We start from the raw sequence: 23,894 nt of genomic DNA on the forward strand, positions 1-23,894 counted from the left end.
AATGGCACTCAACACTGTTGATAGCCTGCATGGATTCAACAGAGTTCTTGGAGAGACAGACCATAATCTGCATGACCAGTCCCACCCAGCATACTTTTTGAGGGTATAAAATGTTAATTTTAGTACAGGAAAAAAAATGGAATGATAGATGACCCCCCCAACTAAAGTTAAATATAATTCTTTTTCAATAAAGAAAAAGGGGGTTGGTATGAATGGGACATTCTTTAAGGAAGGTAATGTATTGTGACAGTATCTCACATTTGTGGCTGAGGATGTCCAGGAACTCAGTCTTCCTGCTTAAGCCTCCTGAGTTCTGGGATTAGCAGTGTGAACCCCGTGCCTGAATTAAAGAAGGTAATGGACGATCTTAGTGTTACATCGTAAGGAATTGCGCCGGTATGCGATGAACAGCAATATCCTTAATATCAGCGATAACATTGAGGCCACCTGCTGACAGTGCTGAGTCAGCTGTGCACCTCTCTGGCAACCCCACATGCGCTGAGTCTACTGGCGGCTGGGATGGCCGAGGTAGAAGTGTTAGCTACTCCGTGGAAAGCAGCAAAAGTTGTCGTTGCGAGTCAGAGCTGACTCGCTTCAAGCACGTAGAAGCACACCACTGCCCAGAGTAAAACTGGAAAGAGAGTGGAAGAGGTTTCTCCTCAGCACAATGCCAACAGTTGTTCCTCACTGGGACCTTAAGGTGACCAGTGAGCCCAGAGCCCCTCAGCTTCTCTTGCCTTATTCCCACCCCTCTCTCGGCTCTCATCTCCAGACACCTGGTCTCACCACGGCTTCTGTGGAACATGTAGACAAGCTACTCTTTTCTGACATAAACGGGTCTGAGACCGAGCCTTCCTTTCATCCCCAGGCAGGCCTGAAAGTCACAGTCATGCTGTCTTGGGCTCTGGGTACCTGTGTTGCAGATATGTGTAACCACACCCAGACCAGCATGGGTTTTCAAGTCCTGCCCCTGAAGCCAGTGGTACTCAAGCTTCCGGTCCATTAGATTTACCTCGAGGGCCTCTGACTGTTGTCTCTGACCAGGGGACAGGTTTCCAGGTCCTTGGGACAGCATGCTCTACATGATAGCGTGTTCTTGGTTTACCCATCTTGTGCCTCCTCAATGAGGCCCACCCTGGTTAGCCTTTGTGAAACTATAGCCATGTCCTCCACACTTCTGTCTCCAGTATGCTTTCGTTGTTCTTGTTGCCTAATAATGAAACAATAGTTATTGTGAACCTTATCTGTGTCTGTGTCCAGTGTCTATCCTCAGACAGTCTGTCCTTCGTCTGTCCGTAAAGGTAGGAATTTTGTATTTTCCTTCAGTGATGTGTCAGGTTTCTCAGAGTGCTCCTGGTATATGAAGAGTGGATGAATTGTTGAAGAATTAACCAATGAGAAACACTGAGACATGAATACCGTATCTGAGATGTCAGCCCCAACTCCTTTTAGTCTGTTGTTAGATGTTCTCCAGATGCTGTCGGGAGCTTCATTTCTCAGATTCTCTGCTTCCATGGCAATGAGAAATGGTTGTTCCTCTTGGCTGATGTTTGGGCCTAACCTGATAATCCTCGTGTAGGGCTACACCAGTGATTCTTTTTAAATTTATATTTTAACTTCAGAGTGCTTACTAAGCCAATGGCCTTCGGCCTCTGGTCTGTTTTAGTTCCCTGGATTTGACGGGCTCTGTAAATATTTAATTGGTATTTCACCTTAGTACCTTAAAACACCTTTCTGATTATAGTTTTAAAACCACTCACTTAATGCATTAGCAAATTTGAATGCACTGAAATGTTGAATTAGATTATCAAGGTAACTTGAAAATCGTGCTTTTTCCCCCTAATTTTCTCTTCTATATCTGAATTTCTCAAAAATTGTTCTAGATTATGGAGGGAAGAGCTTTTTATCATCTTACTGTCCATCAAGGCAGGAACCTGAGGAGAATTCCCAGAGGAACTCTGTTTACAGGCTAGCTTTCTTCTGTAACTCAGAACTCCCTGCCCTCCCTGGGGTGGGGGTGGGGGTAGGGGTGGGGCAGCATGCTCATGGTGGCTGAGACCCTTCTCCATCAATGGGCAACCAACAAAATGGCCCGCAGATACACCCACTGGCTGTTCTAAAGGAGGCAATTCCTCAATGGAGAGCCCCTCTTCCCAGGCGTGTCATGTTGACAACTGGGATTAGCAAGCACACAGGTTACCACTGATCAGGAACTTGCATAGTCGTGTTTTATAGATTCTAGCCATAAATTGAGCCGTCAGGTTGCTTCTGCCACGCTTATTCAGCAAGTGGATCACCTGCCCAGGCTTTGGAGTCCTGTGGACTACAGTCATCTGTGCAGGTTGGCAACCCTGAGACTGAACTCAAATGTTCCTTGTTTTAAGGAGTTTAAGCAGTTGTTGGACTATACACTCAATTAATTACACAAGTTATTAAACCTTGCAATTAAATCTGACTTAATTTTTTAAGCGTTTAGAGGAGTTTGAGGCAGAATATCAAATCATCACATGAAAGACTGCAAAACCTGGCTAGTTACCAGTGTGGCTTGCTTGTCGCGTCTATTCCTCTTCAGAATACGATGCAGGCACTGCCCATAGTGTTTGACATAGCAAAGCATTCAGTTTTCTTCCTGTCAAGTTGGATTCTGAGCCAGCAATAAGAGAGCAGAGAGCCGGGCCTTGTCCGGAAAATTTCTCCCAAGTTTTTATTGTGTGGTTCAGATAGCGAGTGATCTCTGCGGTCGCCTGTATTGGGATTTTCTTAATTCGGCCCAGCTGAATACAAGCAGGAACTCAAATCCTGAATCAAGTCAAGTCAGTTGGTGTGGACTCTGCTGCCTGAAAGACCCACTCCGAACCGAAGCAGAAGTCTGTTGAATACTTTATAGAAAAAAAAAAAATTCTAAGTTACGTTTTAGGGAGCGTCTTGTAGGCCTCTTAGACATTCCTCTCCTTTGCTATTCAGTCCCCCGACGTATCCGAGCCCCTCAGAAGTAATGCTTGTGGCTGTGTGCTGTGCGTATGCTGGTAGGTAGGTACAGGAATATCGTGAGTCTGAGGCCTGCAGGAGCGTCCTAGCGATGTTAAGGTCAGCGTGGACCCCACCCTAGAGATCCTGTCTCGGAAACAACAGAAGGTTCAGCTGACCCAAACAAAGCATTGCTCCCGAGTGCGTAGCCCTGCCTAACCCGTGAGCAATACTAACAAGGGTTTAGTCAATAGCTTGTTTTCAACTGCATGAGGTATATCCAGATTTTACCTTAAATATACATTCAGTGACATTTTACACAGATACACAGAGACACACACACACACACACACAGACAACCTACCACCAACAACAAATAACCACATCCCTATTGGACATTTCGCCTTCTTTCAACTCTAAGCGACCAATCTCCCCCACCCCCACCCCCAACCCCCGATTTCTTTCTAGAAATAGCTTTTGGTTGACTCTTTCAGGCCACCCTATTTTTCCTGTCCTGGCCCTAAGCTAGAACCTTTTCCTCATCCTTGGCACCGACTGTGCAAGCAGCTTAAAGCCATTTCCCAGACTCAGTCTCCCTCTCCTACACCTGGCTCTTGTGCTATCGCTGATGAGAAAACCTCTGTGCATCCTTTGACCTGTACTATGGAGAAAATCTGTGTCTCTGCTGCCCAGCACAGTCACCACCACCCACAGGTGACCAAAGTCCTGGAACTGTGACGAGTACACATCGGTAGAGCTACATGTGCACAGCCCATACTATTTCAGGAGCCAGTGTAAAGCGTAAAATATCTCATTAATAGTTTGTATATTAGGACAGAGCATATTAAAATAATATTATATGCATATTGTACTATAATATATTATATAATTTATAATATATAATTTATAATATATATTTTATATTATTTATAATATCTATAATATCTATAATATCTATAATATCTATAATATAATATATATTTGGGCTAATCATCTGGGATATTGCCTAAAGCTTTCTAAATTACACTTTCTCTTCGGCATCATTCTCTAAAACCTGCAAAAATCAGAATCTTAATGGCTCTGTTAGCTAATGCAACGTATATTAAGATTAAGAGAGTATGGATCCACAAAGGCAGTGGGCTTAAGAAGTTTGCACAGTTAGTGGCCTTCCTGACACCCTTGTTAGACTGAGTAAACAGAACTCCCCTGACAGATCCTCTCCAGCCCACCGTGTGATGAAATCTGACATTCTGGTTAGTCCCTTTCGAATGATAGTCTTCTTGTTTTTCGTATGTGAGAAACCAGCTTTTTAAATAAGATGTGGCAAGTATGGTTAAAGTATAATTAATGATCTCTTAATGCAGCAAAATGAGTTGCAATTTCTACAGAAACAAGGAGACAGTTTTTATGTATATCAGATACCCCAATATGCAGTTAAAAGATTATAGGGTGCTTCAAACCCTGTGACGGCGAAGCTCTAGGAAAATCCTATCAGTTCCAACAGCATGTGCCATTTCTGCATGCTGTTAAAGTGCAGGCCTGGGGAAGCACTATGTTGGCAGAGTACTTATCTAGCATGAACAAAGCCCTAGGTTTGATCCGCAGCACAACATAAGCCAGCATAGTGGTACACATTTGTAATCCCGGCATCAGGGGTTCAGGCACGAGGAGCAAGATTAGTTTTGCAGTGTGCTTTCACCCCTGGAAAACGCAGAAGGAAGAAGGCATTCTTCGGCCAGTCATCAGTGGCCCGAAAATGGCTGCAAGCCCCTGTTCCAGAGTGCCTCATCTATCTCCCTGTTTCATGTCTTGAAGTGGAAAGAACCGTCAGAAAACTAAACAATAGCAGTCCAATACCTAGGAGCGGGAGGGATTGATTCCTGAAGTGAATCAGGGGTGTGTCAATCCTGTGCAAGACTGACGTCAAGCAGACTGAATGTTGAGACAAACGTGTTTGCCTGTGTGTGTGTGTGCATGTGTGTGTGTGTGTGTGTGCACGTGCATGCGTGTACACACTCGTGTGCACGCATGCGCGCTCACACATGTGTGAGTTAAAGCCTTCCTGTCCGCATGTGAAGTGACTATGAAGGGCAGCACAGCAAACCCTGGATCTGTCAAGAATGTACCTATTTTTAACATGCCGGGTCAAGTGTCTGCAGTCTTAGGGGATGAAGAAGGGGTAGAGAATGTGGGGGGTAAGACTGACTTGTGGAGATTCTGTAAAGGACCCTCTGGCGTGTTTACAGTTCAGCTGTGCATTCTTAATGGCTCCACTGCTGCCAGGTCAGGTAACATTTTCTTTGCATGTGATGAATGGCAGAGAATTCTCTTGCAAGGGAACCAAGGAGCTGGGGGTGGGGGGTGGGAAGGGGAAGACAGGGATAGAAACACACAGCTCCAGAGGGATATAGCCCTTGCTTTGCAGTTGCCTGTGTGGATAGAAACCAGATGGCATGCTGGAACACCCGCTTGGCTATCTGAGGAGCCAAACATATGGCTGATGGTGGGGAGAGCGAGCCTCAGCGCCAGAGCTTTGCTGATGTTTCATATTACAGATTGTTACAGTGTGTCATTACATGGCAAACCTAAGTGCTTAATACCCACTGCAGGCGCTGGCCATACAGTTACAAGAAGGACTTTTAACTCTTTGCTGGCTCTGAATGGAGGAATGACATCATCGGGAGACTGAAAATGTCTGGTGTGGAGGAGAATTTTGTAGTGGAAATAATATTGTTTTAAAACGTGGGAAGCCATCACTCCACTGAGTTCAGCTGTGCTCTGAGAACCTTTTTGTACAGAACTTTATTTCCCCTTCTCTTCCTCTTTCTCCCTCTCTCTAACACACACACACACACACACACACACACACACACACACTGGGGTTGGGGGGAGGCCTAAAATAAAAATCCAGGCTGTGACAGCATTCTGGTGGATCAGACAGTGCGGTCACCTGGAAGCCACATAGCTGCACTCAGAGGTCGCACATTTGAAGTTTCTGTTTGGGAAGCTCTGGGCAACAGCAGGTCTGTGTTATCTGAGGAGCTGCCGAGCCCATTCATCTGCTTTTCACAGCCCGCTTCCTTTTATTTTTAGCCAGATCCGTCAGGCCTGACAGGCGGGTAATTCGAGCCAGAGGAAGGGCAGCGCTCCAGGTCCTTTCCACAAAGCAATTCTTCTCCTCCCTCCTGGGAGGGCTCCAGACTTGGCCTGCTTCAGGCAGATGGATTTGTTGAGTCATGTGAGAGCATTTACACAAAAACACAGTGAGGCAGTGGAAATGAGACAGAAAGAAGGAAGGAGAGAAAGAAAGAGAAAGGAAAGAAAGAAAGAGAGAGAGAGAGAGAGAGACAGACAGACAGACAGACAGACTAAAGCAGCCAAAGCAGAAAGGAGGGTGAGCCAGGGAAGCTTGCGGCCTGCAGTGTGCAGCCTAGTGCAGGAATTCTGCAGCAGTCAGTGCCCGAGGAATGCCGTAGAGGCTCTTGTATATAAGGTAATGTCTAGTTTACTGCATGGGTGGAACCCGGCTAGACGCTCCCTCTTTTTAGCAGAGGAAAGCATATATATATATATATATATATATATATATATATATATATATATATATATATATGCAGCACTCAGTAACAAAGACCACACTGTGACAGTGTTGGTACCAGTAGCGGTAACTGACCAATGGACTGCTTTAGAGAAAAAAGAGAAAAAAAACAAAACAAAAAAAAAAAACGAGTTTGCTTTGTGATGTAATACAAGTTTGCTTTGTCCGGATGCCAGCAAGACTGAGGACACAGAGGAGGGATAAGAGGAAAACTGGACCAGGACTTTTGGTTAATGGTTTCCAGAGATCATTGAGAGGAGTTGAGTGGAGAGGGGAAAGTGGATATTGTGGAGAGTTGCTGTGAGGGTATACCGTAATTACGGTAGGTAAAACAGCCATTCCCGTGGCTTCTGTACTCCAGCCAACGTGAACGGCTTTGAAACGCCGAGGAAGGCATCATTCCCCCCACCCCGCCAGCCCCCCACCATGACACTAGTTTCTCCTTCAGCATTTGGACAGTAAGAAAAACCCAATTCTTAATTATGAGAAGCAGCATTAACTTCATGGGTCAATTTTGCTTACTCTTTGTACCACAGGCCTCTAAGACAGTCCGTGGAAATGGTCCCCGCTCATTCATAAAGTTTGAAATTCACTTATATACAATAGCGCAGGGATTCTCCTTGTTTTGCAGAACAAAAGTCTGCCTAAGAAAGAAATGACCAAGTTATCTAAGTGTGCGATCCGTCATATGGAAGAAAGCACACAGTGCCGAGAGCAGGAAACACATGGACACTGAAACGGAAAAGGAGAGAGGAGGGAATAACTTCATAGGCAGCATCCTTGCAACCTTGCATTTACCCTGAACTCTACCAGTGCAGCCTTCCCTGCCCCCTTCTTAGCCGCCCTAGAATGTAGGTCAGCTTCACCGTGGCTCCTCCTATTTTGTTAGCATTTTAAAAGTTGGAACCTTTTGCTGGTGTTTTGAGACGGAAATATATTTAAGTTGCCTGGGTGGTTTCAGTACTTCTGGAACGGAGCTCTTACATTCCTGCTGTTGCCAGTCACCAGTGAACTGGAGTCGTCAGCCTGTAGAAACAGCTTCACCTAGAATAAGCGCAGCGCTCACAATGCTGCTGATCACATGCTCCGACGTTCACGCCCCTCCACTTCCCTTCACGCTGCTCCAATGATTCCGCTGGTCTGTTACAGGGCCACTTTGCGTTATTATGCTTGAAGAAAGAACGAGGACATTTTTGTGGCTGTTGTGCATTTTAGGAATCCCAAACTACACAGCAGCAACATTATCATTTATTTTGAAGTGGCTTTGTTTTAACCCTACTTTATAACATCGAGTCTTCCCTCTCTAGCAGGGCATCTGTTACAGCATGGTTGATAGTTTGGACCAGGTAATTATTATGGAGTATGCACTATCGCTGAGACCTCACATCTTGAGCCCCAAGCATGAAGTAGTGAGAGCAAACTAAGGTGAAGGAGGCCTTTTAATTTCAAAGCCTGCCTCCAGTGATGTACTTCCTCCAACAAAGCTGCACCGCCAGACCCTGGGGTCATTTCTTGTTCAAACCGCAGCACGCTGGATCACGCACACTGGATCACGTGCGCTGGATCACGTATGCTGGATCACGTGCGCTGGATCTGTGCTTTACCACTGAGCTTGTAGTTTATAGGTAAACTCAGTCATTTGAAATGGAAATATTAGGTAACTTCATAGGCAGCATCCTTGCAACCTTGCATTTATCCTGAACTCTACCAGTACAGCCTTCCCCGCCCCCTTCTTAGCCTACATAGCAAACAAATGATTTTAGGGAGAATTCTGTCTGTCTGTCTGTCTGTCTGTCTGTCTCTCTCTCTCTCTCTCTCTCTCTCTCTCTCACACACACACACACACACACACATACACGCACGCACACGGGAGCGGGAAGGGAATAAGGAGGGGGGGACACACACACACACAGAGAAAGAGACAGACAGACAGACAGACAGAGACCTGGATTTTGTTCTTGAAGAGCAGCCCCTTTCTTGTACCCCCCCCCCCGTCTCAGCAGGTGGAATCCTTCCCGGCTGGACCACAGGTCTTCCCCAGAGCTTCCCCAGAGGAAATGGCCCTGCTATCAGAGCCCTGGAATGTTGATATCAGCAGCAAGGAAATGTCTCACTTTCGCAGCACCCAGAGCTGGGGCCTCAAGCTCACCCACTCTGTATCCCATCCCAGAAAGAGAAAGGCCTGTAGGCTTTCTTCTGAGGAGCAGAGCCCACTTCCTTCCCGTGCTGGTGACGGTGGTCTCCTTGGGAAGGAATGTGTGCCTTTCCACAGGAGAGGCAGGCATACATTTCCTGTTTGCTTTGCGAGGACTGGTGTCGACTGCCATAGTGAGATCAGAGGAGCCCTGAGGGACATGGCCTGGCTGTGTCTGTACCAGCCCCCCCCCCGCCCCGCCCCAGCCGTTGTTGGAGAAAGCAGGCAGCCCTACAGTTCTTGCTGGTGACATAGTGTGTGACTGTGCCCTTGCTGTTTCTTGTCCCACCAGCATCAGCATTCCATCATCCATCAACATAAGCGTAAGACCGCTTCCTTGCCTGGAAGGCTCATGTCAAGAATGGCTTGACAGGCCCGGGCTATCCCTTAAGCTCTTTCTCACCTGACTACTATTAGGAGGAAGGGTTTAAGAACAATTTGCAATATAGCTGATATAACAAAGAACGTATTTCTGGGTCTAACCTGAGCAGCAGTTAAATGGACACATATGGGAAATAAATAACGGCAGAATTGAGTTTTAGGAAACCCCCAAATTGGACATTTCCAGCAGACTAGTATATCCTGAGCAGACACAAGATAACCCACTTTTTGATAACCCCTCCCAAACATGCACATAAAACCTTAGGTATGTCCAATAAAACAACAACAACAAAAAAAACAGTTTCATGTATATGAGCTCAAAGCAGGATAGTGACATTACCAAGTGCTGAATGACTCCAAAGCCACCCGCCATGGTGGTGTAGAGACTTCCTGCTCTCAGCTGTAGGGGCTGAGATGTTTATACTCAACAGTGGAATTGTTTGTTGAGAAGGGCAAGAATGTCCTCTTAAGGCATCATGTTTGAATGAGTCTGGTTCCCTTGCCAGCATGGTAAGTGACAAGCTATTTTGATTTTGAAAGTGGTTCAGATCATGAAAGCACTCGGGCTGTGGTCAGACCAAACCTTATCTTTGTGGAATAGTTTTAACAACCCAGCACATGACAGTGCCTCAGAGAGAACAGGTCATGCTACAGCAAAGCTGGTGATGAAGAGTACAGATCCTGCACCACACAGATGATCTTTGGGGTGGCCTTGCCTTCGATCCCCCAGAGTAGCAAGACAGTACACCCATTCCGTTTTCACTTTGGAGAGTGGGCAGATTTGACCTGTATATATCACCTCCTGTTGAGGAGGTTGTCTCTCTGTATTACTTGTTGTCCGGGTCTGCTTGAGAGAAAATAGGTCCTGTAGTTGTGACCTTTGGTGGAAGAGTGTGCTGGCCTCTTGGCTTCTTTAAAGAGATGCTTCCTAATTGTCTCCCGTGACATCAGTCCCTCCTCAGTTGGAAGTCCCCCACCAGGCTGTCATTTGAGATTCCCACCAGACTGTAGAAAATGGACTTGCTTGAATTATTCAAACCCTCAAGAGAGAAGCTCTAGAATTCCATCAGCGCGTGTTGTTTGACTTTCCCTAGGAAGACAAGAACACAAGTCCATTCACTCCAGACACAGCATTGACAGGAGACTAGAGGAGTAACTCTACCCCAGTCTACCCTTGTAAACAGTGAGTTTTATTGAGGTTGCTTACCGATCAGAGCTGAGGGGTTATGTGGTGGTTTGAATGAGAATGACCCACATGACTCATATATTTGAATATTTGTTCCCTCCTTGGCTGAATTGTTTGGGAAGGATTAGGAGGTGTGGCCTTGTTAGAGGAGGCATGTCACTGAGGTTTGGGCTTTGATGTTTCCAAAGCCACACTGTTCCCACTTGCCTTCTCTCTTTCTCTCTGCCTGGTGCTTGGGGGCCAAGCTATCAATTCTCAGCTACTGCTCTAGTGAAATCTTGCCTGCCGACTACCGTGTCCCCACCTGGATAATTATGGACTCTGAGCCTCTGAAATTGTAAACCCCAAATAATGTTCCTTTATCATTTGCCTGAGTCATGATATGTGTTCACAGCAGTAGAAAAGTATGCAGAGGCATGCGTGACTCACATGCAGCTGCATCACCAGAAAGCCCACGCCGACATGGGTGATGGCCATTGAAAGTTGCATCCCTGGACCTGCCTGCTTGACTTAGCTGCTTGGCTTGTGCAGATGTCTCCTCTCCCCAGAAGCTGTTCCTGCTTACGTAACCTTTCAGAGGACCCTTGCAACTCTTGTGAGTTTGTTTATTTTTTTCCTAAGACTTAAGAGTTTTGTTTCTTCTTGAGTCTTGTAAACTTCCTTTGCCTCCTGAGTTCCCAAGGAGCCTCCTTTGAGATGGGAGTGACACAATTTGGAGGAAATTGCTAGATAACACACCTAGTAAGCCAGGCGCGGTTGGTAAACCTCCATCCTAGATGAGTGGAATTGAGACTTATCCAAAATTGTCAAATCGATTGGGAGTTTCTTAGTACATCTGGCAGCCACCAGTGATACACCTTCCAGTGGTATGTCACATTGACAAACATAAATTAAAGCTGGTAAGATGAAAACTTGACTCCTGGGTATCAGGAGGGTGATGGACTGGCTTCCATTTTTTTCTCTACTGAGGCATAAAAAAGAGCGATGTTCCTAGTAGTATGAAATCCATACTCCACTGGCTAAAGTGATGCCATTCTTAGGTGAAGGCTCTTCAGTATTTTATTCTTTTATTTCTTGTAATCTCAAAATACGTGCTGGCCAAACGCGGACTATAAATAGTAGTAACATTACAGCATTGGAGGATGATAGAATGGAGGGAAATGTGTTCAGCTGATGGCAGATAAAAGGAAAACTGGCCTAAGTGTTGTGATTAGACATAGTGTCACTATGTAATGTCTGTTGTATGAGGTCGTGTCAACAAGTGCCGGGAATTTGACAGCTACACAGAGCACACAGAATATTTTCTCTAGATGAGCTTATCATGCAATAGAATGGTTAAAAGTGATTGGCCATTTGCAATTTTATGCTGAGTAAAGTACTGAGCTGAGGATGGAGGACGGAAGAGAGAAGGGCCATGTAGGGTTCTTTTTCTCATGTTATGCCATTTGGTTCTTAGGACAGTCGTGAGTGGTAGGAGGATTTACCCCACTTTTGAGGAGGAGGGTACAAAGATTTAATCGCATACTCCACTCACATGTCAAAAGATAGCTGAAGGTCAGATCAACTGTATTTCCTGTTTTGCTATGATAAAATACTCTGAGCCAACGCAATGTGAAGGAGGAAAGAAGTTATTCATCTTACGATTCCATGACTCAGTCCATCATTGAGGGAAATTTGCTATTTCACACAATATGACCTCCAACCAAGAAACTCACCTTACAGCCAAAGAAACTCAGCAGAGACCATGAAGGATGTTGCTTGATAGATGGATCACAGGCCAGCTTATACTTAGATTTCTTAAACAGTTCAGGGTCTCCTGCCAAGGGATGGTGTCGCCCACAATGCATGGAGCCTTCCTACATCAGCGATCAAAACAAGACCCAACAAATATGTTCCCAGTCTTCTCTAGGTAATTCCTCAAGCTCTTTTCTCTGGTGACTCCAATCAATGCCAGGGTGATTGCTAAAGCTAACTAGGATACCCACAAAGCCTTGCTTTATTTGCTTACCTCAGGGATTTCTGTGCCCCACAAAGCCACAGTAGCACAGCCCTGGAAAGGCCAGGAGGCAGGCTAAACACTTCCACCCCTGGAAATGTAAAGGGATGGAGAACCCTCTGGCTGACCTCAGAGGTCACTGGTGGGAGATAACGCACACTGGCCCTCTGTGTCCCACTCCTAGATTTCAGAGTGTAGCACAGTGTCTGTGATGCTGTTTCCCAACTTTCTTGAATTCATGAGCTTTGGGCACATGTGCCGTGCGCCTTCTTTGCTGGGACTAGCACCGAGGGGCAGATCAATCAGTGGATCGTTACTGTCTTCATGACCTGGCCACTCACTTATATCATTCCTTCCATATTCTTGTTTTAGAAAATCACTAAGTCAAGAGAAAGCCACTGGGACCGGTAACCTCTTCAGTATCTCCTGAGAGACAGATTGGCTTTGACAGTGGCAGCCTTGAATCTAAATGTTCATCACCTGGCAGTTTTACCAGGCCATTACCTGAGAGTCAGCCTCTAGCACATGCACCAGGAAAGGTTATGTGAAAGTCATGTCTGCTGCCCAGTGGCATCCAGGCCAGCTTCTTTGTTACTATCAGGAGTCCTCCTCCTCCTCCTTCCCCTCTTCTTCCTCTTCCTCCTCTTCCTCCTCCTTCTCTTCCTCCTCCCCCTCTTCTTTCTTCTCTTCTCCTCCTCTTCCTCCTCTTCCTCTTCTTCCCCCTCCTCCTCTTCCTCCTCTTCTTTCTCCTCTTCCTCCTCTTCCTTCTCTTCATCTTCCTCCTCTTCTTCCTCCTCTTCCTTCTCTTACTTCTCCTCTTCCTCTTCTTCCTGTTCTTCCTTCTCCTCTTCCTCCTCTTCCTCCTCTTCCTCCTCCCCTTCCTCCTCCTCTTCTTCCTTTTCCTCTCCCTCCTCCTCCTCCTCCTTTAATCTATTTATTTATTCACTTTACATTTCCAATCACAGCCCCACTCCTTCCTCTTCTCCCAGTCCCACACTTACAAATCACTCTCCCCTCATTTCCTCCTCCTCAGAGAAGGGGAAACCTCCCTTAGTACTATCCAGCCTTGGGACATTCGGTCCCAGCAGGGCTAAGCACATCCTCTCCCACTGAAGTCCAACCAAACAATCCATTTAGGGGAAGGGGATCCAGTGGCAGGGAACAGAGTCAGAGACAGCCCCCACTCCACCTGCTAGGGGACCCACATGAAGACCAAGCTACACATGTGCTCCAAATGTGTAAGTTGCCTAGGTCCAGCCCCTGCAACTCTTTGTTGTTTCATGTGAGGTCTCCATGGTCCAGGTTAGTTGATTCTGTAGGTCTTCTTGTGGTGTCCTTGACCCATCTGGCTCACTCAATTCTATCCCCGACTCTTCCACAAGACTCCCCAACCTCCGCCTGATGTTTGGCTGTGGGTCTTTGCGTCCGATTCCATGTGCTTCTGGATAAAGCCTCTCAGGAGACAGTTATGGGAGATTCCTGTTTGCAAGTACAACCTAGTATCACTAATAGTGTAGAGGGTGGCTCTCTCACATGGGATGAGTCTCAAGTTGGTCCAGCCATTGGTTGGCCGTTCCCCCAGTCTCTGTTCCATCTTTATCACTGCACACCTTGTAGGCAGGACAGATTTGGGGTTGAAGGTTTTGTGGGTAGGCTGATGTCTTCTGCCCTCCACTGGAAGTAACCACTTCAGTCTCTGCTGGGAGGAAACTCAGCTAGGGTCACCCTCGTAGACTCCCCAGAGCCTCCCCGTCCCAGGCCTCCAGATAGCTCCAGAGATGCCCGCCCCCACTGATTTCTATTCTCACTCCCAGCCCTCCCCTGTTGCCCCTCCCTAGACCTGACCCCCGTGCCTGTCTTCATGCCCACCTCCTCTCCCACCCAGCTCCTTCTCTTCATCCGTGGGTATCTCTTCTATATAACTCTGTCTCCACTTCCTCCTTGTCACCACTTTCTAGCTAAAATCTAGAATATTAATTTCCAATCACATTCCCTACCCCGGGATGGGTCTGTGGATTTGGATGGGTGCAGGGATCAGGGCAGGTGGCAAGCATTGCCCTGCCTCTTGGTCTGAGCTGTGGTATTGTGTGCTCCATGCCTCAGTATGGGCTTCGGGAGGACATCACCGCTCGGGAGGACATCACCGCTCCGGAGAACCAGAGCTGCACACCCAAAAGAAGCTGCAGAGTCCTCAGGCAGCTCACCCTTGTTTCCTCTGCCTCTCGGGAACACCCTTAGTAGAGGTGCGGTGGGGAAGGGTCTCTGTGGTCCCCTCCCCCTTGGGTACTTAATCCTAGCACCATGTTCCGTAGAGTGGAAAGGAGATATTAGAATTTCTGAAGTAAACTGGCTTCGCATTTGTTTAGTCTTGGACAATGATGCTTGTTCAAGGGTGTCAGGATTTGGCTAAAGAAACATGGGACATACTCCAATCCTAAAAGCAGGATGCAGGAAGCTAGGATTATACTTACTTACTCTTCTGATTGTCCAAGCTTCTAAGTCCCTGATTTTTGAGCATTTCCCCCTGCCCCCAGACATTCCTCTGTCTTTTCTCCTGAAGTCTGCTCATCGTTTTATTTCGTCAGTCGCTCTTACCTGAAAGCTCTTCTGTCTTATGCCTCGCCTTTTGTTTACACAGCCTAATGTAGTGTAGGGAAAAGGGTGGCCCAGAGAACCCATGCTGGTCTCAGAGCACAGGCGTTTGGAAGCCAGTGATGGAAGCCAGTGAGTGACAGCCGTAAGGTCCTGAAGAGTGAAGTGCTCTTTATTAGCCTGCGTCCCTTTGGAGTCCCTGAGCTACCCAGCCTCGAGACAGATCACACAAAGGGCTTCCAGAATAAACAGATGGGAAGGGCGCGAGAAGCACTGGAGTGCAGAGAAAACCCAAGTCAGCACACCCCATTCTCAGCTGTCAGCATCAGCAGCATTTCCAAGAGCCAAGACATGGCACATAAAGAAACAGCCCTTGACACTCTTAAGTAAGGAGGATGGACCCAAGCTGGCTCATTCTATTCTTATCATTCCTCAAAGAATCTTAGCAAGGATCCAGGTAAAACAGATGTCTCGTTGGAGGTGGAGGTTGTTGGTAAATAGTGGTGAAACAGGTAGACCCAGTCTTCAGTCCTCACCTTTCCACAACTCCCACTTGCTGATGCTCAAAACGCCCAAACCATGAGAGTATATAACCCTAGAAACGCCACAGGGTGTGGGATTCTCACCAGGAACCCGAATCTCCCAGTCCCCATCATAGAGAGGACTTGGCTGGTGAGGGGCACTTGGTCGTATCGCCAGTGCTATTTTATTTGCTTGCCTGACCCTTACTTTTCACTTATTTTGGAAACTTTCAACTCCACCCCCTCCCTGCTTCCCTACCTCCCTCCTTCCTTCCCTCCCTCCTTCCTTCCCCGTTCCCTTCCCTCCCTAAAACTAGGGCTTGAACCTAGTGCCTGGAGCATCCTGACGAGCCCTCTGCTGCTGAGCCCTAGCCCCCCTGCTTTCTTTTCCTTTCCGTGTCCCCAGTCCTGCGTGCTTCTTCATGCTTCCTCCCACTCACCTTGACTGATTACATTTCATTAGCCTTTTAGCTGTGTAAGGCTGAACACAGGCTTTATTACCCACCGGATCAATTTTGTTTGGATCAGCTGAATAGGAAATGCTAGGACATATGGGATTGGATTTCTCAAGGCACCCTTTGGATCTATACTTAGTTTTGTTCAGTTCGAGGGGGATTTCAGCTTCTTAAAAAGATAAAAAGAAAATATTTAGAACTTGAGTGAAGACACCACTGTTTCCTCTGTGATGTCTCGGGCAGCTTTTTTCTTAATGATTGGTAATTCTTAATGACTAGAAAAGCAGGTCGTGTTTTTAAGCTGTAGCTTTTCCTGTGCTGCTTCGTAACCAAGTTGACTTCAGGACAGCCAGCTTTTCCATGTTTGAAAGGAGATGGGAAATATTTGATAGAACAGGGCTAGTCCTTCTCTTGTCTGTCCGCATGTGAACTGACCCAGTTTCTAAAAGAGTCGTCTGTTCTCCGAGCTATTTCCTATGAACAGCGGTCATTGGCTGACGTACAGATGTGCACATGTACGTGTGTTTTATTGGCAGAGAGGATGGTGGGTTTATTTTTCATCTGTGATCTGTGTATGTGTTTTCATTCTGTACTGTGTTGAAGAGAAGTCACTTCTACCCAGAATATACCACTTAGGATAACATGACCAAAACCAATGTTTACACCCTTGCATCTGGCTAGATAAATTATCTTTTAGGTTGACATCATCAGAACTGAAAGCATTAATCAAAAAAGCATATAGTACACTTGTAACTATTAAACAGCCGTATGTTATTCCCAGTAATAGTTAGAGGGATCTACAAACCTGGGACTGGGAAGACATTTCAGTGGATAAATGCTTATTGTACAAGCATGAAACTCTCAGTTTGAACCCCAAAACTCGGGTGAAAGGCTGGGCATGGCAGTGCTTGACAGTGCATACCTTGAACCCCAGCAGAGATAGGAGCACCCGGGGGTCAGGGGCTGCTTGCCAGCCATTCTAGTCCACAGGTGAACTACAGGCTCAATAAATCGCCCTGTCTCAAAAAAATAAGGTGGAGAACGCTTGAAGACGAAATCAGAGCCACATGTGCATGCGTGGATGCGTGGGCAGGGGCACCCATGTGTATACATGCCCTTAACTGTTCCTACCCAACACACACACACACACACACACACACACACACACACGCATGCACACACACACAAAACTTTAAAACAGAAAGTCTAAACCCTGACATTAAAATGTTTTCCTTTAAAAAATAAAAAAAACTTCAAAGGCATTTTGTCGCAATTACCAAAATTGTTTTTTAATTCTGTATTAAGTCTATCATCCTTGACTCCCCGAGTGTAAGTAAAGGATTATCTCTGTCACTAATATTTCCCTCAAAGAAGTTCTAGTCTGGCTTGGCTATAGAATGGCACACATGCAGATGGCATAAGAACACCGGGAGGGCCAGGGAAGGACCGGACAGTTAGTTTAGTGGGGACTCTTGGTCGGGTTCTAAGGGATCAGGGACCGTGGTACATGGAAACCACCCTATTGAAGTAGCTGATGAAGCATTTCTGTCTGCTGGTTAGGACCTCATGACCATTTCCTGTGTGCCAATGTGAATTATAATGTGACCTTTTGTGAAGTTAGACATCTCTGTAAGGCCCAGGGACAAGCCGTCCAGTTATGTGATAGGTTGGATCAATACATGTATTAAGCAAGAAACAGCACATACAGCCTTTCTACTGTAAAGGTCAGAAATCCATTAGCCATGGCTTCTGGTAATTTAGCTACTCTTCATGATTTTTTTTTCATTCAGTTTTTAGTCAATTAGATATTGAAATTTTATGCCTTTGAAGCCACTGTTGCTTGGACATTGTGTGCCTGTGTGGATTCACCCTGCGAAGCTGGGGTACTGGGGTTCCCCCGTGTAGTGTTGCTAAGACGTGTTACTCCTGAGGCTGCCCTGCCGTTTTCTTCGGAATCTCTGTGATGGCAGTGACATCACCTTCCTTCCTGACTCATAAAAACAAAACAAAGCAAAAACAAAACAAAACAAAACAAAAAAAACCAAGGATAACATGATGTTCACACAGAAGAGTAATGTTTGTGGGTTAAGAGTTTATCTTTTGCAAACACAATTGCAAACTCATTTTTATAGCAATGGGAAGTGTCAGTGTGGGAATGCAGCGTTGTGGCTGGCGCCCTGGCCTTGGCAGATGTGTTCTGCTCTAGTAGACAAAGACTTAGGACTTAGAGCTGAAGGGGGCTCTGGTGGGCCATTGAGAGTTTGAGGACTTCATCAAACCTCACTATATGCACAGGAGGTGAGTGCAAGGAGCCTTATGGTGTACTGCTGGGTTTGGTCTTATACGTCATGTATTCAGATACTGAGTTCTATGCCCCAAGATCAGGTTGCAGCCTGGACATGGATATTGTATTGACCAATGTGCTGTAAAGAATGCTCCCCATTAATCTCTGGTTGGATAATAAAAGGTTAGAGCCTGTGACAGGGCAGGAGAGAGAGGAAGGCGGGACTTGAGATCGAGTATGGGTCCCAGGTAGGGACCACAAAGAGAGCAAAAAAGGTAGGGGAAGAAAGAGGTTGCTGTGAGGCAAGATGGATCATGAGCACATGGCCAAGAGAAAAATCATCCTGAGTACATATGCGGCACCTACGGCTGGGATGTAGGTTAGAACAGCTCAGAGCCTTCCCAGTTTAGACTTAATAGCTTGTTAATAAAAATACCAGGTTTCTGTGTATTTTATTCAGGAGTTGTACCAGTTAGAGCTGGGCAGAACCTGCCTCCATTAAAATTATTCACTAGTATACCCCTGACCTCTTGTGAGCATCTTTCAAAGGAGGAAGCCGCATGTCTACTTAAGTGGTCAGAAACATTTCACTCTTGTTTTTGTTTACTATTTGACAAATCAGAAGCCCTGGTACTATACAATGGTTTTATTCCAAATTTTAATTAGAGTAATTTTAAAACTCCATAAAGATCCAATCCCACAATCCAAAACACAGATCCTTATACGGGGTGGGGGTGTTTGGGGATGGGAGTACTAAATTGCTTTGTTTGTTTGGCTTATGGTCAGCTGATTCTCAGAATTCTTGTAGCCCAGGAGGTTCTACATCACAATCTTGAAGATGATACAGCCAGGCTCAGACCCCTGCCCACTGGTTTCTCTGTTTCTTGAGGGGCAGTAGGGAAAGTCACTAAGGTATGGTACACAGCACTGCTGTCACTCACCAGTTATAGCCAAGTACCAACTAGATATTCCTAAGTTGCTGGCTTTGCTCACCAGTGCCTAAGGTCCTAGCTCTTAGTAGATGCTCAAAATTAGTTATTTCAAAGACCATCCTTGCCCCTGAGGCTCCGGAGGAGGCCCCAAGACTCCAGCTATGAGTGCCTAGATCTACATTATCCGAAACAGTAGCCACTAACCATATGAGCTATTTAAATTTAATTTAAATTGTACGAAATTTTTAAAACAACCCTTCTTTCACTAGTTATTTCTTGGTTTAGGCTTTTACCATTCCAAGAGTGCTTAGAGCTAGAATGTGAGTAGCAGCATTTTCTGTCTTCATCCTTAGTGCCTTCCCTGCAACCCCGAACACTGAGGGCTCAATAGGCACATGTGCCTGCCCTGTTGAGTAGTGTGAGTGGCTGCAGCCATGGCAGAGAGTTCTACTGGACACAGAACTTCACTGAGCTTCCTGGCCCTAATGGGGTTCTTGCTTGTGTTTACAATGCAGCTGTCTACTTCGAGAAGTGAGGGTTCTGAAACAAGAAGGACTTTCAGGAGCTGCTCCACACTGTGACATGTCTGATCCCTTGTGCCCGTCCCTGCAGCATGAACAAGGTAAAGGATGCTTTGAATATGCGTTTGGATTTTCTTGTATCATGATTTTTTGAGCACATATATCTTTTCATGGCCCAAAGAGATTATTTTCCTGCTGTTAAAGTTTCAGAGATTGGGTAGTTGTTTGATGCCCACAAGCCATCTATCAGGCAGGATACAGGAGCCATTGGCCAGTCCATGGTTTATGGTCCTCTAGAGTATCCCTTGCATCTCCCAGAGGTGTTTGATAGATGAAAGGTTGAATGTACATGTGACTGTGTTGACATGAATATTGAAGAATTGGATTGTGGGGCCAGACTTCCTGAGATGATTATCAGTTCTGCCAGACGTCAGACAAGTAACCTAACTTCTTGATACCTCTTTTTTTCTCCCACTGTTAAAATGCTAATAATAGTGGATGAAATGTGCTAATTCATGTCACTTGCCTTGTATAGTGCCTGCCCACACTACAGGCCTCTTAGAGACATTTGCTGCCATTTTGATGTGAGACAGTGTTAGCCCGTAGACATAGCTGCAAGAGAGTCTGGCAAGTATATGCAACATTTCTGAGTGTTCTCTGATTGATTTGCTGAGTGATGAATGATTGATTACCAGATGGATAAGGTTTGGATTGAGCTGCTAGCAGTGGCTATTTCAAGATATTTATTTATTTATTTGTTTGTTTGTTTATTTATTTATTATTTTTGAGTATTCTAATGAAGTGTGTACCAGATGCTCTGGAGGCACAAAAGAAACATCCAGATCTGTGACTCTCTTAGGTTTTCATTGGTGTGATAAAACCCTGTGACCAAAAGCAACTTGGAGAGAAGAATGTTTATTTGGCTTATAGTTCCATCATCAGGGGAAACCAAGGCAGGAATTGAACCAAAGACTATAAAGGAATCATGTTTATTGGCTTGCTTCCATGGCTTGATTTGCTCACTCACCTATACAACCCAGAACCACCTGCTCAGGCACTGATTACAATGGACTGGGCACTCCCACATCAACCATTAATCAAGAAAATGCCCTACAAGTTAGCCTATACTCAATCTGATGGAGGCATTTTTCTCAACTGTGGTTCTTCTCAGGCAACTCTAGCTTGTGTCAAGTAAGTTGATAAAACCAAACCAAACCAAACCAGAGTAGTGACCTAGGAATGAGAGTACAGAGGAGGTGAAGTTCCGAGTTGGAACTTAAATTGTGAATGATATTTTCCTGTGCAGAGAGTGTAGCACTACAGGTAAAAGAAAAGAAACCTATGTTTGAGCACAAAGGCATATGAGAAGGTCTGGGATGCTCACAAACAGAAGATGTTTGTCATAACTGGAGCAGAGTCATCTCTCTATGACACTTGGCACCATGACAGGGGAACTCTGTAGTAAGTGGCTGTCTTCTGCATTTTAGGATTTTTAGTGGCATCATCCTTCTTCCATTCTAAGCATGACAATAAAAATTGTCCCCCGGTGTTTATTTCCCAGTGTTTATTTCCCAGTGTCCCTTGGCACATGTCACCTCTCATTGACAATTACAACAGTGGTGGGCCAGTGGCCATGTATGAGCTCAGTGGTGGAGGGAAGGCCAGCTTTTGGGGCCACAAACCAATGTGAAACAAAAGAGATGTTTAAAGAAAAACAGACACATCATGACATAATCTGTGGGTTGTGATAGAGATATACAATTCTTAGATGTGTTTTAGTCTTGATGACAGAAAGGCCATTTAACCTGCTGAGTTCCCAACCTGAAGACACCCTCTAGTGATTTATCTCAGGTCATTCTTTTGGCCTTCTTAAGGGTAGAAGGAGCTAAAGTACTTTAGGGTTTGCACCTCTCTGGAGGGAGAGACCAGAAAAAAAAAGAACAAAACAACACAACAGAACCAAGCAATTATGTTGAAGAGTTTTACATTTGGCTGAGCTGAGCCAAAGAAAGAGGAAACCTTTTGTTAGATACCCCACTGCAACCTTCCTCCCACCCACCCCACCCTAGGTCCCCATCTGAGCTGAAATTCTTACCTTTTAACAGTCTAAGAAGTCACTTTGGGGTAGACAGAGGTTGTGCCCCTCAGTCATGGCTGGAGACAGAAGTCTCTCATCGCAAACCTTGGCTTCTCTTATTTTGAGGTTGGTATACTGGAAAGTCAAGGCAGGGCTTGGGAAACTTCCATGCACAGTTTCTACCATCAGCCAGCTCCAAGTGGCCTCCAGGGCATCTCAGAACTGATGTCATGGTCTTGCTCTTACTACATACTTCAGAAGCAGACTCTTGGGAACCAGTAGGTGTGCCTGTGCTTGGGAAGTTATGTTCTGCCCTCATGGCCCAGAGAGTGCTTTATTTTATATCGTTTTAATTGGAAGTAGTGATTAAGCTGGGTGTGTCATCTCCATTGGTCAGCATTTTTTATTTTTTATGGCTTTCTTGGCATAAGACAAAGAATAGGCCTTTCACTGGAGGAGGAAACAACCCGTTCTCAATACAATAAAACTAGAGTCATTTCATTAGTGAGGTGTGTAACCGAATGTTGGAAGTGTGGTCATGGGTGTGGCTGGTGTTCTAAGTAGATCTGTTCCTAGAAAGCTGGGAGACATTTCAACTATACCTTTTCATTAAACACACTCCCCAATACTCTCCTCCTTCCTAAATATCATTCAGGGCCATTTCAGTTAAACAGAGGTCAGGACAGAAGGTGACCACAGGGTTCTAGGATCCTGAGAGGTCAGGACAGAAGGTAGCCATGGTGTTTAAGGGTTCTTATTCCTTTGAGGCATCGGGGCAATTCTAGTGATGGATTTCCCTGTGGCCTATCAGAGCTAATTCCTCTAGAAAATTGGAATAGCTCCATGGCACAAAGGATTGCTAGCTAATTTTAGTAATTTAATCATGGGTTACCCTAATAGCCAGTACCAAGAAGGGCTTTTATTTCTCATTTTTCCCCTTCTTACTTGTGGCTGAATATGAGGTCATAGCTGTAGCCATGCATTAGTGAAGGCAGAAGGAGGAATGAACAAGGAATTCCTAGGTGCCAGGCTCACAATGAATGGACTGCCATTTCCTGAGGCTGGTGTGCATGGTTTATGTCCATCAGATGTGCATTCTAGAAGGTTTACCTCATCCTGACTCACCTCCTTAGCATTGTGAGCAGGCTTAGTGGCTGTGCAATCTGAATCTTATGCATTAAATAAATTGTGAGGTGCACATTTTCCACACCCAACTCCTACCACTTAGACTAGAAGGCTGCCGTCCCCACTTTTTTATACATTTTTGCAAAACCGACTCTCCATACTTATGATGGTTGACAAATTTCACAATTGGAACTCAGCTTTTTAATTTTGTAAAAAGCCTCTACTTTTTGTAATTGTTTTTATTGATATTTATAAATATATACTGCATCTAACATTATACAATTCTGTTAGTCACAAGAGTGAATGTTTAGGGTGTATTTATATTCTGTATGTGCTGTTATGCCATAAAGAAAGAACTTTAGTTTGCAACAGAGCAAACAAACAGACAAACAAACACAGCCAGAGAAAATGCAGGGAAAATTGAGGTTCTCAGAGGAAAGTGGTGCAGGAGGATGCCTGTCAGTTCAGGCCTTTGGGGGGGGGGGTCACAAATCACACCCTCAGTTGGGGTCTGCTCCTGAGAGCTCCTTCTATGGCAAGCTTAGGGTGGTGGCCTATATTCTCGCACAAAGTTGACACTTGGATGAAGATATGCCGCATGGATCCTTCTTTGGGTTTATGAGTACATTCCATCTGATGGGAAAACCACTGCTTTTTGGATGTCACACAAAATGACCCTCTCCCTTTTTTCCACTCCACCAGTGATACAGCTTTCTTCCAGACCCTTGTCATGTCCCAGTAAGGCCAGATCTGCTTTGATGGCTTTGTAAGAGTGCCGAGAGGCATAGCATGCAGAGGGGTTTAGGGCTGCCTCTGATCTCAGTTGTAGACAGATGCTGTTGCTATATTGTGAGCTAGCTCCTCCCTCCCCAAGTTCTTCTCTGAAGGTTCTTCGCTCCCCACTCCTTTGTACAAGCAATCGAGGCGGTTTCACATTGACACTCAGGCCAATATCTCTATAGTCAACTAAAAAGTAGACAAAATTTACCTTATTTCTGCCTTCACTTACAGTCCTTATTAATTTGCACATACGGTGAAACTGTGAAGTCCAGAATTCCTTCCGCT

The 23,894-nt window shown here is 45.5% G+C and overlaps 1 protein-coding gene across 2 annotated transcripts in view; it reads left to right on the forward strand.

Annotated features, from left to right (window-relative positions):
- The window catches only part of Bach2 (BTB domain and CNC homolog 2), a 348,895-nt gene that overhangs the window by 59,995 nt on the left and 265,006 nt on the right, over positions 1-23,894 (forward strand). For both annotated transcript variants that reach the window (XM_021222323.2, XM_021222322.2), the window contains exon 2: positions 19,622-19,728. Coding sequence is in view for 1 of the 2 variants with exons in the window: in XM_021222322.2 (XP_021077981.1) it covers positions 19,720-19,728 (9 nt within the window). In the remaining variant the exon portion in view is untranslated. The remainder of the gene's footprint in view (positions 1-19,621; positions 19,729-23,894) is intronic.

This window comes from Mus pahari, chromosome 22 (assembly GCF_900095145.1).
Source record: "Mus pahari chromosome 22, PAHARI_EIJ_v1.1, whole genome shotgun sequence".
NCBI classification, from domain to species: Eukaryota; Metazoa; Chordata; class Mammalia; order Rodentia; family Muridae; genus Mus; species Mus pahari.